The following is a 15,893-nucleotide window of genomic DNA, read 5'->3' as shown; positions in this document are numbered from 1 at the left end:
GCTCAGAGGCGCATTACCGCCGCCGGAGGCTGCTCCGTGGGCGCTGCAGCGGATGGTAGAATGCTGCGTTCAAGTCAGGTGGGAACTCGGGATTGATGCCGCCTCCGACATGGCAAAGTGCAGCGGGGCGGCGGTGTGCATGTCAGAAGTTCGAGTCGGCAGATCGCTCGGGTCCGAGATGACCCAAATAGCAAAACCCCGACGTCACAACTGTGCGGCAGCACGGGGGGCGCACGAAGCTCCATTTGCATGGGTTTTGTCGTTGAAAACGCGAAGTGGGAATTACACGTTCGGAATGACCGATTTTCCGAGGTCCAATGGAACATCGCAAAACATGCAGCACAAGCGACGACACAGCCCCCACTATTCACTGGCTTGTTCCCTATTTCTACTAAATAAAGAAATACATCTGATTATCCATTCATGTGTGTAGCAAACGTCTCTTCATAACGTGTACTACTACTACTACTACTACTATTACTACTACTACTACTACTACTAATAATAATAATAATACTAATTATTATTATTATTATTATTATTATTATAAAAATAATTTGTATTGCAGTTTCCATATACAACATGCAACTCAAAGACAAGATACAAGATAAGACAAGACAAGATTAATAGAAGGCAGTCAAGGCAATCAAATAAGTAAAAGTTTAATTAATTAAAAAAAACACCAAACAGTTTTTTTCAGTTTTGGGAAATCAATTTAGACCCAGACATTGAAGGGTCACTCACAATCATTCCTCGGCAAGTTATTTTCGATGATTATTTCTCTGTTATTTATTGGTCTGGAATCACTGGTCGTGAACTCCTCCAAGCAATTCTCCGCCAATCCTCAAAAGAATCCTCTTTTGGGCCCTTTTCATCTGATTCCTCCGGCGGACGTCATAGATTCCTTGGCTGAGCCTCGCCCCGCAGCCGACGCCACAGCGACTAATGCACTGGCTTTCAAAATGTTGCATTATTTCTCTTGAATTATTGGTCTTGAATTGTTTGAGACAATTGAAGTCAATCATTCTGTAAATAATTCTCACAGTAGTTTAGGGCCCTTTTCAATAGATAAGAAACATCAGTGGCAGACCATAGTTCAGGCGTGTGGCTGCCACCCATGTCATGTAAATGAGACATATATGGTAGTTTTTTATTCTTTTGAAGGTGAAACCTCAAGTTAAAATAATTGATCCTATCAATTCTGTTGGCCTGTGGCGAGAAAACTGAGCTCATCACCTCTCATCACCTCCACTAGAGGGCGAGTCCTCCAGACAGGGAAACGTTGGATTAGTTCTGGTATGTGTGTGTGTGTGTGTGTGTGTGTGTGTGTGTGTGTGTGTGTGTGTGTGTGTGTGTGTGTGTGTGTGTGTGTGTGTGTGTGTGTGTGTGTGTGTGTGTGTGTGTGTGTGTGTGTGTGTGTGTGTGTGACAGAGAGAGAGAGAGAGAGAGAGAGTGCTCATGCTCTAAGTTTGGCCAATGGAGGATGCTCAGGAGATTATTCAAAACAAGATCTAAAAACAGCTCACAAGTGAGAGGCTGCTCTGGCTGGAGGGGAGCAGACCTGCCTGTTGCACATCATGACTGGCCTGTATGGGATACTTTTCCTCTTTTGGGGTAAGTTATTTATTGATGAAGGCTTTTTTTTATCCATTTATTCTCATTAAGGGATGCATTGTTACTTTAAAATGTAAACAAAAAAACACAGCCCCCCCGAAAAATCTCACTTTTTTGACTTTATAAAGGATTTATGTTTCATATTTTCATATTTCATATTACATTTCACTGCATATATGTATGAAAGTATGTATATGTAAGTGACGAATAAAAATCTTGAATCTATTTTTATTAAAAAAAGTCTTTATTACCCTCATTAGAGTCAACTAGTAAACTTGTGTGCTCAGCTCTATTTTAATACAAGATAAGATAAGATAAGATAAGATACAACAGTACTTCATTGAGAAATTCAGACGTAACAGCGGTTCAGTGAAGAATATGAAGTACAGAATAGGATGTATGCTACATTCACAAATATATACATTAGATATAAAAAAAAAAGTAATAAACAGTGAGACAAAACCAAATAAGTAATGCAGTAATATACACGCTCAAAAACATACAGTGTATATTATCTAATGTATACAGCACTGTATATCAGTATGACTTGACAAACTGAAGCATTAGTTAGGAGTCGGCTGCATTGAACTTGAACTTGTTTCCTTCCGTTCCAGTGACCATGGCCTCCGCTGCGTCCCCTGCACGGAGCAGGAGAGGCTTGCTGGAGCTGGCGGGAGTCATCAAGTGCAGCACGGGGAGATCCGCCCTGGCCTACGTCATGTACGGCTGCTACTGTGGGCTGGGGGGCCACGGCTGGCCCCGGGACAGGGCAGACTGGTGAGGGGCCTGGACTTGTAGGATCAGAATCACAATATGTTTAGTCGGGCCAAGTACATTTTTTATAGGCTGCCGATGGATTACCAGTATGAAAAAGTAAAAAAAATAATAATAATACAGAAAGTAAAAATAAAAACAACAAATATAAAATAGCTAATTATACAGTCATGACCCAAAATACGGAACAGAAATTGCCAAATATATATATAAAAAATACACAATATACAAAGTGTTATTGTATGCTCAGGACAAATTATTGGTGTAGGTATATAAGGTAGAAATGATTTCTGTACTTACTCAATTATTACTACAGTGTTATTACTACAGTGTTATTACTAGTCTTATTACTACAGTGTTATTACTACAGTGTTATTACTAGTCTCCTCGGAAGTTTAATCAGAGTTTTATCTTTGCGTTTCATTTCCCTTCAACCTCGCCGAGAGTGTGGCGACTAGGATGTAATTTGATGGTGATTTGCTCCTCTCGGAATGGACCATGTGCATAAATCATGTTGAAGGCATAACATTTTCCAGCGGACTCAGTGAGTCGTTGCGGGAACTTTGGTCGCGCATAATTCAACAGTTTAAGTACACGGAGCGATGACGGCGGAGGATTGAGGTCGGGCTTCACTCCGACTGCAGCACACGTGTGGATCTTGGCGGCTTTGAGATAACAATAGGGAAAACAACCAGGCACTTGCGCATACGGTGGACTAATCCATAAAAGTCACGTCAGCAGAATGTTTGGGCACAAATAGCCACTTTACAATTATGCCATAACGTTCACTCTCTTACGCAAACAGTGTTTGGCGGAGGCGGCTGTGCAAGGCCGGCCCGTTCATCGGGAACGGTTTTGGCGTTCCATGCCTTGCTCAACGCACCGGGGATTGAACCGGCCACCCGCCGATTCATCGGAGACGACGTTGGTTTCGGCCTCCCCCTAAGAATCCCATTTTGGGATTCTGGTCCAGCGAGCGAGCGGAATCCGCTGGATCGGTTGCAGGGCTGGGGCCAAAACGTGGAAACCGGACTTCGACTTTCTGAACCCCGGGGCCGTTGTCGCCGCGTTATTCTGCGTGCCTGCGCCAGATCTGCCTTCGCTCTATTGATGCCGACGCACGGCCACGGCTTGAACCGATGGGTATCTTGTTATATGATAACAAACGTGTCCGCACGTGTCCTACCCCGCGAGGTCCGAAAACTCCCCTGCGGAGATCACGTCACATTCCCTTCGTGCCTGCTGCCAAATGAGCACATCAAAACAGGTTAAAATTCCACACCCACATCCAAAATACCGTCTCCTTCATTTCCCCTCTGACCATGGACAACGGCCCCCGCAAAATCATATAACTACCGAGTGTCTGCCCTGCTGCGTCGAGGCCTCCCCTCCGCCCTCCGACTTCAATGCATTTCAAATCGGACCTTCACGCTGTGAAAGCATACACGCAAGAAGGAATGTTTGTTCGGGAGATATTTTGGAATACCTGTATATTTATGTATGCAAATGACGCTATACCTCTCCAAACAGGTGTTGTCATAAGCATGACTGTTGCTATGGCGATGCGGAAACCCTGGGCTGTCACACAAAGACGCGCAAGTATCGCTGGACCTGCGAGGACAGAGCGGCCGAGTGCGGTACTGTACTTTACTTTATTACTTATATCTATTGAATCATTCGTGGCTTTACTTAAGCCGTTGTTTTTTTTTTGCATGCCGGTGTATTGCATAACAAACCACCGCTGGCCTCGTAGAAAAAGAAAGAAAAAATACGGTACAGGAAATGTGCTCCATGTGTGTCTAAAAACAGTGGAAAAACAGCCTTCAGACTGCTCATTAAAAGGGTGGAAAATAGTGGGTGCACGAGCGGTGGTTTAGGGCGGTGGTTCTCAACGTAGGGCCCAGGGACCCCCCCGGGGGGCGTCCTGCATGAGGTTCCGGCGGCTCCCCGCCCGAACGATTTAGAGAAGGATTTATGATTACGTCTGTTTTGGATGCGCGCGAAATCTGACACGGACGATGGGAGGATTTTCTTCTCATGCGCCTTTTCTGTTCTTTGTTTCCAGACGATCTGAGGGACCAGTGTGAGAAAGTCCTCTGCAAGTGCGACAGGGAGGCGGCGAAGTGCCTGAGGAAGGCGCCCTTCAGACGTAAATATTCCCTGTGGCCGGACTTTCTCTGCGGCTACGAACACCCCATGTGTAATATTTACTGACTCAATGACACGTTGTGTCTGCTTTTCTTTCACCCTTTACTTTGCTTTTTCTTTTGTTGTTGTTGTAATGCATACCTCCTTACTTTATTTGGTCATTAAACTCAAATCAGCCGTGTCTATTTTAGGATGTCACATGCGTATTTTAAGACCTATCGTCTATATATGTTCCCGTCCTTCTTCCCTCAACGAGATCCTAAATCAAACTCGGTGCAATCTGAGATATTCCTGTTTTTAAGTGTACCCATGAATCCAATTGCGGTCAGCAGTCGTTTTGGTGTGAATTGCTTCTATATTTGTATGTTAAAGAGGCCAAAGGTTTCAGGGAATACAATACAATGTACTTGTAGTAGACTTGGATTTTTGAACCAATTTGACTGTGAGGCGACGCTTCAAATCATCCCAAAACCTTGGAACCCCCCCGGGATCTCTGGCTACCGCCGTGGGGGTCTGGCACCCCAGGTTTGGAAACCCTGATGTGTGATGTAATATATATATGTGTTAATGGTACGTAGAGATCAAACTAGCAGACCTGTTCCAGCCACGCCCTGAGCCTCCTGAATGCGGAACCAACACTGCAGGAATCTGGATTCATCTTTTATTCATCCACGTGGTTGTGTGTCCACTCTTGTATGTTTGGATTGTTTCAGTACAGTAATAAAGGAAAATATTATCATGAAAAAAAGAAAAACGTTCCTGTTCCACCATCTTACCGATAAGGGACATCATATTCACACATACAGATTTAGAGTTAAATCAAACTGCATGGACCCCTCTGCAGATGTTTCCACAACATTAACACTCGGAGTCTGTGCTCATTGTTATTGATGTATGTATGTATGTATGGTTGGTAATGTATGGTAAGTTTATTCATCCAAATATCAAATTACACATTTGTATTTTTTTTGTCATTTCAAATTCAGAACACAGGTGTGTGAATATTTTACGAGTGACATTTGCAATATACAAGTTCAGATTTTTGCTCTCCAGGCTCTCACATCATGTTCTCCAAGCTCTCAAGCAGTGGGAACCATCAGATGAGGTATTCTTTTTTATTAAGGATGGACACCTAAATTGCTAAAATGCTGTCCACACACCCCTAAATCCCCTGGTGGGAGCGCTGATAGAAGCGGATCCACAGTAATTGTGTGTTTTAATAAACAATTGTGCAGGCTTTTTTTTTTTTTTTTTTTTTTGTCTCTCCAGCTGGGCAGCAGATGGTGGCAATGAAGGCCTGGCTGCAATAACTCCACACATAAACTGCAACCATCTCGGCATAACTCTGAATAATAACAGAGAGAGAGAGAGAGTTGATGCATATCTGCTAAACAAAACCTGCAGATGAATTGTACGGCGGATGACTGATTATATGGTCACGTAGCGTAGATCCTAAATTAACCATGGCAGTTGTGAGTTAAATGACCATATATATACACTGTATATACAGCAAAAAAACAACAACAGCAAAGATAATAAAAACAATGCACAAACTTGAAACATAATGTAAGAAAACAAAAGAACAACAAGAATGGAAAAAAAAAAAACATTGAAAAATCCATTCCAAGTTTGGGGTTCCATACAAAATGCACGGCAGTGAAAGCTGCATTGCGCCTTAGCGCCCCCCTCTGGCACGATACTGAGCAAGGCGTTGCAAAGATCCTGTTTATTGATTCAGTGTTTAGCAGGACAGTTGTTTTGTTTTTTTTCTCAAAACAAACACAATTACAATCCATAAACAAGCCAGCAGGCCGGGGTTCGGGGTGCACACACACACACACAAAAAACAACAACAACGACGACCTGACCCTGTGGAGCAAGTCACCTGTGAGCTCGAGGTGCATGGAACGAGCCATCTCCAGGTAAACGAAGCGGCCCCGCGCGTCTCCCCTCGCACGTCGGCTCCGGGTGTTTTGAGCCCGCGCAAAAAAGGCACGGACGGGGTTCGAACCCGCGATCTTCGGTTTACGAGACCGACGCCTTACCACTTGGCCACCGCGCCTGCGCTGGAGCTCCCACAAAACATTGCGTTTGTAAGGTAAGGGTGAGGTAAGGGGTCGTCTTCTTTCGCTGGGACCGTCCGAGTTGAGCCCCGCGCCCCGGGCGACGGCCTCCCCCGGTCGGCGCCCCGGCGCCGGGGTCCGGCAGAGACGTCCCGCTGCCCCTGGGACGCCGCTGGGCCTGGCGTGACGGACGTCATTTACGGTGCACGTTGTCGTCTGCGCCACCGGGGGGCGGTGTGCAGCCGGCGGAAGGCGGCGCGGCGACGGCTGCGACGGACGCGACCACGTGTCGAACTGGAGCGTTTATGGGGAACAAGCCGCATGTGACGTCACAAACGTCATTATTACCTATTTGAGACGTGCGTGTAGAAGAAAGGTCCGCTGCTTACGATTGCGTACCACAATCCCTGCTTGATGACTGTATAACATGTATATGTAGAAAAATAGTCAATAAAGATGAATCATTATTATTCAACAGTGATTCATTAAGTGCTCTATCAATTGGCCTAGCGACATTATACAAGTGTCATTTACATTTACATTTACATTTAGTCATTTAGCAGACGCTCTTATCCAAAGCGACTTACAAGGGAGAACAACATTCAAGCTACATTGCGACAGCGACATTAGTGTAACAATAAATACTGCTCGGTAGTGCTAAGTAATTGTAGGTTAGGAGAGGAGGTGCTCTCTGAAGAGCCCCAGGTCTTCAAGTGCTTCAACGTGGAACTACAAATGAGAACAGCCTGGATTGCCGTGGCTGTACGGCCGGCAGAGCCAGGCGACGCTCATTTGACGAGCGCGGCACCCGGGGCGGCAACATGTGCTCTTACAAGAGCATTTAAGTAGGCGGGAGCGTTCCCAGCAATCACTCTGTAGGCCAGCATCAGAGACTTGAACTTGATGCGGGCGGCTACAGGAAACCAGTGGAGCTCGATGAGCAACGGAGTGACATGTGGCCTCTGTGGCTGGTGCGACTGGTGTCATAGTGATTTACATCAATGCAGCCAGTAAAAGGCTCAGCATTCGTTATTTGGAAAGTTGTATTAAACATAGTTTGTCTTGTTGACAATTCTCTTATTGCAATATAATCTCTTCCTGGAACATTATCATTTCTTCGACCAGACTTTTTTTCCATATACTGATAAAGAGTATTTCATTTAAGTAGAACATTGTCTGGTTCATTTTGTGTCCATGCGCAAACGTTCTAGAGCTTGTTTTTAAGAACTGCTGTTAAACTCATAGCAGCACACTGTTTATTCCTGGAATCTCCAAACTGTGAATCATCCCGATGAAATGAGCTTCTTAACACTGATGGATGTGGCGAAGTAACACTTACAGTATATAGAACGTTTTTTCATTAGTGTTTTCTTCCCCACAGTATTTTTCTTAGTACTTCCTTTTAGACTATTGTGACTGACCTCAAGGATTGTTTCTTTGGTCAATTGCTTCATTATTGTCTCAGACTTTTTCTCAGCTATTTTTCGGCATCTGGAACAATTACAAAAACAAACTCCGTAATTATTTTACATAACAATAATAATAAATACTTGTAATTTCATAAACCTAATAACTAAATGTCTGTTTTAATAAGTACTTCATTGTATTTTTTCTGTTAATAATCTACAACTGGAAAATTCAGTTTAATAGATGACAATGAATTTAGTTTGTATTATAAACATTGATATTCAGTGAAATAAATGTAATCAAACAAAAAACAAATAACTATAAAGGCTTATTTATTTCTCAATTTCTTCTCAATCAAAAGAATATTCTCTCGCCATCACTTTTAAACAGTGAAATACTGACAGCCAGACTACAACGTCAAACTTTGTTGCATTCCACCCTTGTCCGTCCGTCTGGCTGTTTGCAGAATATCTCAAAACGTTGCGAACAGATTTGCACAAATTGATTTGACTGAATAAAAACGTTTTCTTTTTTTTAAAAACCTCAGGTTGCGAGGAGCCTGACAGGCAGGTAGTCATCCAAACATGACAACGCCATTATCAGTGTGCGCTTGCATACTGAGTAACTTTACACTCACACTTGTAATGTGAACATTGATGACATTGAACTTTTTAAAATCGTATATTTAATATTAGGGCTGTGCGATATGACAATATATATTTTTAGACGATAAAAACATTTTATCGTCCATATATATTTTTGGGGCCCGAACCGATGCAGAGCCCACTTTTGGAGAGCCCCAGCTCACCGTTTGCTGATGTTTTGACCGATATTTTGTCAAAAATTACAACAATTTTAAATCAGTTTGAAAAACGTGTTTTATTAAAGTTTCTATATCTGAGAACTTTGGCTTATAACCAAACACATAAATAAAAAATAAACACACAAAGAACTTTTTGATAAATAAAAAAATTCAAAAGATGATACCAAATTATTTTTTTTTAATTTATTCTTTCCGACTTCCTTGTGAACGCGTCATCACACCCGAAACAAATTGGTTTTCCCGATTTTCCCGTGAACGCAGCATCCCGTGTTGGAGCGCTGCGTCCTGTCGAAACAGCGTGTGAGTGTAAAGGAACAACACTTCTGTGCTTATTGGTGAGTAACTTAAAGGAAGTGTAGACCGGGCAACTACAGGATAAATAATCAATGTTTTTTGTAAATGATACTTGTTTAAAAATCGGCAGCAACGATAACGACCGATCTCGGTCGAGCTTTAATGCAGTTTCTATCCCTATGTCGCGGATCAGCGGCAGAACTTCTTTACGGCAATATGTGACATCATTTGGAGTCATTGTTCCTTAACACGGAAGAGAAAAAAAACCCAAACCACCGTCCCATGTTCACAACTTACAACTTTCTAAACACCAACTTGTGTGTGATAAGGAAATCTCAAATTACACGATGGCACCATTCGTGGATCACCACAACATCAGGTGAGGGGGACTACCGGGCCCCAACAAAGTACCTTCTTGTTTGCCGATGGCCAGTGCCAGTTTTAGGTTCCAGTGAATGGAAGTGAACACAAACAAGTCATTGGAGTCACCATGTCTCAAGTCAAGTCACTTCCAAGAGTCTTTAACTTCCAGGTACAAGTCGAGTTAAGTCTTTTTTTTTTTTTTTTTTTCTGTCAAGTCAAGTTGCAAGTCGTCCAAACAATGACTCACGTCGAGTCCAAATCACAATGACTCGAGTCCACATCTCCGGTATTTTACGCAGGTTTACGGATGCTCTGAGGATTACGACGGTACATAATTACGTTATTTTAGTGGTGTCTACTTTCCTTGGAATACATTTTCAATAAGTTACGTTTCCATGAAATACAAAAAACTGTGCGATATTTCTGTGAGTAATTACCATATCACAGCTGTGCCTACCTGGATCTTGAACACATCACTAACGCACACTGTGGAGTGGACTTGACTTGAAGCCTGAGTTGCTGTGGATTATAGTGGATTTTCTTTTGTGTGTTTTTTCATGAATCCGGCAAAGAAATGGGGACCAAGGAGATAAAATATCAATCCAACAGATCCACAGACATCTACCAGGTAAAAAGGTACATAAACACACATACACACCTAGTTTGTCTACACCACACACTGGACACGGCACCGCTGTACATTCTGAAGCAGAACCTGCACATTTATAGTCCACAGCAAGATGACGTCACAAAGCGTCTTGCTGAAAATCTCATCTTTTTCCATTAGTTTCCGAACGTTGGCGTGTCGGTGATGCTCGACCGTCCGGCTGCTGCGGGTCAAATTTGGTCGGTTTTCACTCATTTCGGCTCCGTATGTGGATCGATTTGGATAAAACTTAAACCACGAGGTGTTTGCCTCATACTGGTTCAAACGAGACCTCAACTGTGTTCGTAGCTTCTTTCATTGTTGTGTTCCCAATAATTTAGCCCTGCAGATAGTTTGGCGCGTCGGTGACTCACGACCACCGGGGTAATTTGGGTCAAGTTTGGTTGGTTTTTCACCAATTTCTGCTCCCTATGTGGATCAATTTTGATGAAAGTTGAACCACAAGATGTTTTTGATGTTCCAGTTCAAACAAGACGCAAACCCTGTTCATAACTTCTGCCGTGAAAGACTCAGAGGAAATTTCTCGAAAAATTTCTGCAGGCTAGACTGAAATTATTTTAATAATTATTAATTATTAATAATAATGAATATATCTGGAGGCAGCAGTACATGTTATGTAACAGGTCTTTTTTGTCGGTCATTGTTAAAGTTTTAAACATGTTTTTAAGTATGTCATTACGGAGGCTTCATTGGCTCTTGTGTTCGACCAATCACAGTGGACTTATGTCACTAATGTACCTCAAGAACGGTGTTTTAATAATTACAATCATTCCTGGATCATGCAGTGCGGACATAAAAGAAAGGGAGGGTTCCTCCAAAGATTCTTAGAACTTCCTGTGATGCGAAAATGCCTTCTGTGACCGATTATAGTGTTCGGGGTTTTGTGAAACGCACCAAGAGTAAACGTTTTCCAAGTTGTCTGTCTTCGCCAGTGGTACTCAACGTTTCCCAGCTCAGGAGACATATTAACAAATAATATTTTTGCAAGAGCCAAATTTCTTAAATGTCCCTTTCTTCCATCAAACCATTATGCATTTTAAAATAAGGCTCTATTATAAGTAGTATCTTATTAGGAATGAAAAGCATGATGTATGCAATAATTGCATCTACCATATTATTATATTTTTTATCATATTATTATTACCATGTTTTTATTACCAGCTTCTTGCTGAGATTGTTTTCCCGCTGTCACACACACTTGGAAAATTGCAACAGTTTTCCACTAATTTGTTCTCCAAAAGTACATCGATATTGATCAAACCCGAACTAAAAAACATCTGAGATGTCACGGCAGCAGTACATGTCATGTGACACGTCTTTTTTGTCGGTCATTGTTAAAGTTTTAAACATGTTTTTAAGTATGTCATTACTCAACCATGTCTCTGCGTACCGTGGTTGCAGTGCTTCAGACACTTTTAGCAAGAAGATTAAAAATAATAAAATCATATCAAAAACAGCGGGCTGGACCCCTAATAATAAAAACAATACATTTTATTTGTATAGCGCTTTCCACAAAACATCTGAAATGTCACAGCTCTGACACCTCAACCATGTCTCTGCGTACTGTGGTTGCCGAGCTTCAGACACTTTCAGCAAGAAGATTAAAAATAATAAAATCATATCAAAAACAGCGGGCTGGACCCCTAATAATAATAACAATACATTTTATTTGTATAGGGCTTTCCCAAAGGCAATGCTTTAAATATATTGCAATTTTGGGCTCAATGAAACCCTTCTGTGTACCAATGGCTATTTTGTTCCAGAATCAGAAACGTAATTATTGCCAAGTTTACATGTACAAGGAATTTATCGTCGTCATGTGCCTTGTTGATGAGGCCAGCTGCAGATGGGAAGAAACTGTTGCTATGGCGTGAGGTTTTGGTCCTGATGTACCGCAGCCTCCTGCTTGGGGGGGGGTGACTCAAAAAGTTTGTGTCCAGGGTGGCAGGGGTGGTCACAATCTTCGCTGCCTGCCTCAAGATCCTGGAGGCGTGCAGGTCCTGGAGGGAAGAAGGTTTTAGCCGATCACCTTCTTGGCAGAAGCATGATCTGCTGTAGCCTGCCCTCATCCTGATGGCAGGAGGTGATGAAGGAGGTGAGGACGGACTCAATGATGGCGCCGTAGAGGTGCACCATCATTGCCCTCGGCAGGTTGAACTTCCTCAGCTGCCGCAGAAACTACATCCTCTGCTGAGCTTTTTTGGTGAGTGAGCTGATGTTCAGCTCCCACCTCAGGTCCTGGGTGATGATGGTTCCCAGGAAGCGGAAGGACTCCACAGTGTCGACTGCGGAGTCATACAGGGTGATGGGGTGTGGGTGGGGCAGGGTTCTTCCTGAAATCTACAACCATTCCACAGTGACAATACAACACGGTCAGTGTGTCTGATCAGTTCTCCCAGCGCTCGCTGCCCTCGATCATTCACATCACTTGGAACTAAACCACGGATCAGAACGTGTCTTGCTTTGTTCTCTGAACTCCTCTTGTGTGTCAAGAGAGAAGATAAGATCATTAATTTAAGTGGCAATCTCGAAGATTTCCGCTTCGTTGTTTTTGGCGGCACCGATGGTGAAAAGCAAAAATTGCAGGTGTGTTTTTGGACCTCACTAACCAGCGATCCAAACATCTGTCATTTGGAATTTAGCACCTGGGCCGCGCCTCCATAACAATTCGAGGTTGCCAGACCACACGAATGCATGAATTTGAACGCATGGCGGGAAAGTCGCTGTAGACACCGGGTTCTTAATACTCAGAATACTAAATACAAGGGCTTTCTTCAGTGGACTGTCAGCTCAACCACCTTATCAGTTACCTCATTCGGCGATAGTGACTTAACTGACATCTATTTAAATGAAAACCTTTGAGATTGGCACTTTAAGTGAATTAAGATAAGTTTTAACAGTGGGAATAGGTCAGAGAAGCACAAGATACTGCAGGATTAGGACTGAATGATTAGTGGTTTTTTTTTTTTTATCTAAGTAATTCACACTGGTAATAATAACAAACCCCAAATTTAAATAACCATTCCACTGGGACACGTGAGGAATGTTACAGCAGTCGATTTCCATATTGACGTTCCAAAATGTCAGTTTCCGAGAATAACTTACCATGTTTTCCCCCAAACTAACTAGGTGGATATGTCTGAGAACAGAAGAGTGTTTTTGTCTTGTTTTTTTTCCAACAGTAATACAATATGCATGAAGCCAGACTGAGCGTTGGGCTGTCTGTCTCCTCGGCACTTCAAAGCCTCGGCTGCCCGTGGGGCCTTTTCCCAATCGAACCTCCTGGGCGGGGGCTGTTTGAAAAATGAATACGAATTTGTTTCCATTGGGGATGAGTTAGCGCTGGAAATCACAGATGTGCTGTTGTGCATCCACCTCGACCCGGTTGTAGGAGATCCTCCAGCGCTCGAAAAACAAAAGCTTCTCCAGCGCACGAGGGAAGACGGAGGACCTCAAAACACATCAAGGAAATGTGAAGGATTTGGGCGACTAGTGGTGCTGTGTTTTAAGGTCCCGTAAGGATGCAGATGGATATTACGGTTTGATGGGCGCTTCAGAAATCCTTGCCCTCTATGATCAGAATCAGAGTCCAGCGATTATTATATTGGTGATATTATAAAATTGGCGAAGATTGGCGCATTGCCGTACAAAGAAATAGCATTAAAAAAAACCGAGACAGTCTGAAAAACAATTGCCAAATATACAAAGAAAATAGCCAAATAAATTAGAAGGCAATAGCCAAATAGAGAATAACCAAATACAGTATACAAAGAAAATAGCAAAATATACAAAATTATACAGAATACAAAAATTGATTCTATGCACGTCACAAAATGTGGATTGTAGATACTTTTATAAAGAAATTAATCTCATCAACTGTTCAAAATTGGATTTATACAAAATATGTAGTTAAAACATAAGTTGATTTTCTTTATTCAGATCAACTTTTTATTTATTTTGTTTTCATTTTTTTCAACACTGCACTGTGTGAACTCCCATTGTTCTGTTCTGGGACATTAGTATTCATGGACCGAGCACAAAGTATTGCTTATTCCCTGAGAGGATCAAACAACTATTAATAATGCTGCGGTTTAAATAATTAATCTGTCTTTTTTCGGTGTCTCAGCCCCTTGTTGAGACAGTAGTTTTTATAGCATGTGGGAGAACGCTGTACTGTCAAGAGAGTCTGTGCAAATAGATGAAAACATGGAATACTTATACATTTGTGACACTATGTGCTTTAGGGTTAGCTCAACAAAGCTATGAATAAGAAGTATCAGCGCTCTAATTTTTATATCTATCTCAATGCAGTCACACAGTCATAACTTATATAACTTATAGAGCGGAACATTTTACATCCCAAATCATTCCTCAGCATTTGGAGCCGTGATTGTTTTTGCTCAAAGTATTATTTGCCTATGTTGGTTGAATGTTCATCACAATTTGATTGATACCGGTCGCTTATTAGCGATCAACTCCTTGCCCCGATTTACCCCACAGGGGACAAATAAATACCGTCTTATCTGGCGTGGATGAAAACGATCAAAATAAACAATGGAACATTCTGAATTATAGCTTGTTTTATTATCCATCCATCCCTACATGCATTGCCCATTTTTTATCCATTTTGAATATTTTTCAGTTAGTGAATCAGGATCCCAATTAATGTTATTATACTATTATTATAATAATAATATTACATTTTTATTATAATACTAATAATTACTAAACAAATTATTTTAAGTATTATTATTGCACTATGAATGTCATAACTCATAACTTTAAAACTCATCAACTACAGCAAAAACCTTTACAAGCAACTGTCAGCTATGATCCAGTACATATAAAATGAATATGTGCAGCGTCAAAATAATTTTAATTGAAACGCATTATTTATTTTTAGTACTATTACTAAATCGCATATGTAATGATAATGAATCGATCCCTAGCCTGCAAGTCTCTTCAACATACTAGGGTGACCATGCATTGACCTCTAAAGTTGGACATTTGTATTTCTAATTCCCACTCGTCACATTAGACGTGTGAGACAGAGCGTTGACGGGTAAATATATGAGCGAAGGGGGTTTTCAAAGCAGATGCTGGCAGCTTCCGGCCCCATCAGCCCGGGTCCTGGTGGTATTATCACCCTCGCTGGCACGCTGCGAGGGGAAAATCGCTCATTGTGCGCGGGGCTTCTGCTGCGCGTGACCCTGGTCCAGCCCGACGAGCCGGTGTGAAATCCAGTTGAAAGGTGAGCAGCTGATAGAGCCAGACAACAAAGGCAATATCAACACTCCCCCTTTCTCCCAATATTCTTTTCACTTTGCTATCTCCTCCTCTTTCTGCATTCTTCTGCTAATTGGCGGGAGTACACCCCCTCAACACACACGCACACACACACACACACACACACAACTTCATATTTTAATTGTTTTCCTTTGACTAAAATCATGAAGCTGCTAATAAAAAAAGGGTCGGATCAATATTAACAAATTGACTCGATCGCGCATTTCTTCACATTTTCGTATTTCAAACGTGATCAATTTCATCGGGAAAGGGCTCCCCTCCGTCCCCGTCGGGTCCGGTTGCCATAGTTACGGGACGTTTCTGCGGACAAGCCATCTGGTTCCCCGCTCCTCCAATGGGGTCGGAGGGAACGAGCTACAAAGCTTGCACGAGCACAAAAGTGAAGAGGCTCGTGTCCCCCCCCCGGCGAGAAATAAAGACGCGGATCGCGAGT

The 15,893-nt window shown here is 42.4% G+C and overlaps 1 protein-coding gene across 1 annotated transcript; it reads left to right on the top strand.

The window, feature by feature from the left end:
- Nucleotides 1-1,553: 1,553 nt before the first annotated feature.
- Nucleotides 1,554-5,329, top strand: pla2g10 (phospholipase A2 group X). Its single transcript, XM_080009497.1, has 4 exons — nt 1,554-1,614; nt 2,229-2,391; nt 3,919-4,025; nt 4,454-5,329. The coding sequence occupies exons 1-4, from the start codon at nt 1,578-1,580 to the stop codon at nt 4,600-4,602; spliced, it is 456 nt and encodes a 151-aa protein (XP_079865623.1). The 5' UTR covers nt 1,554-1,577; the 3' UTR covers nt 4,603-5,329.
- The last annotated feature ends 10,564 nt before the right edge of the window (nt 5,330-15,893 follow it).

Source organism: Zeus faber, assembly GCF_960531495.2.
Source record: "Zeus faber genome assembly, chromosome: 11".
NCBI lineage: Eukaryota > Metazoa > Chordata > Actinopteri > Zeiformes > Zeidae > Zeus > Zeus faber.
Note: the sequence above shows the minus strand (reverse complement) of the source record. Positions and strands in the feature narration are given on the sequence as shown.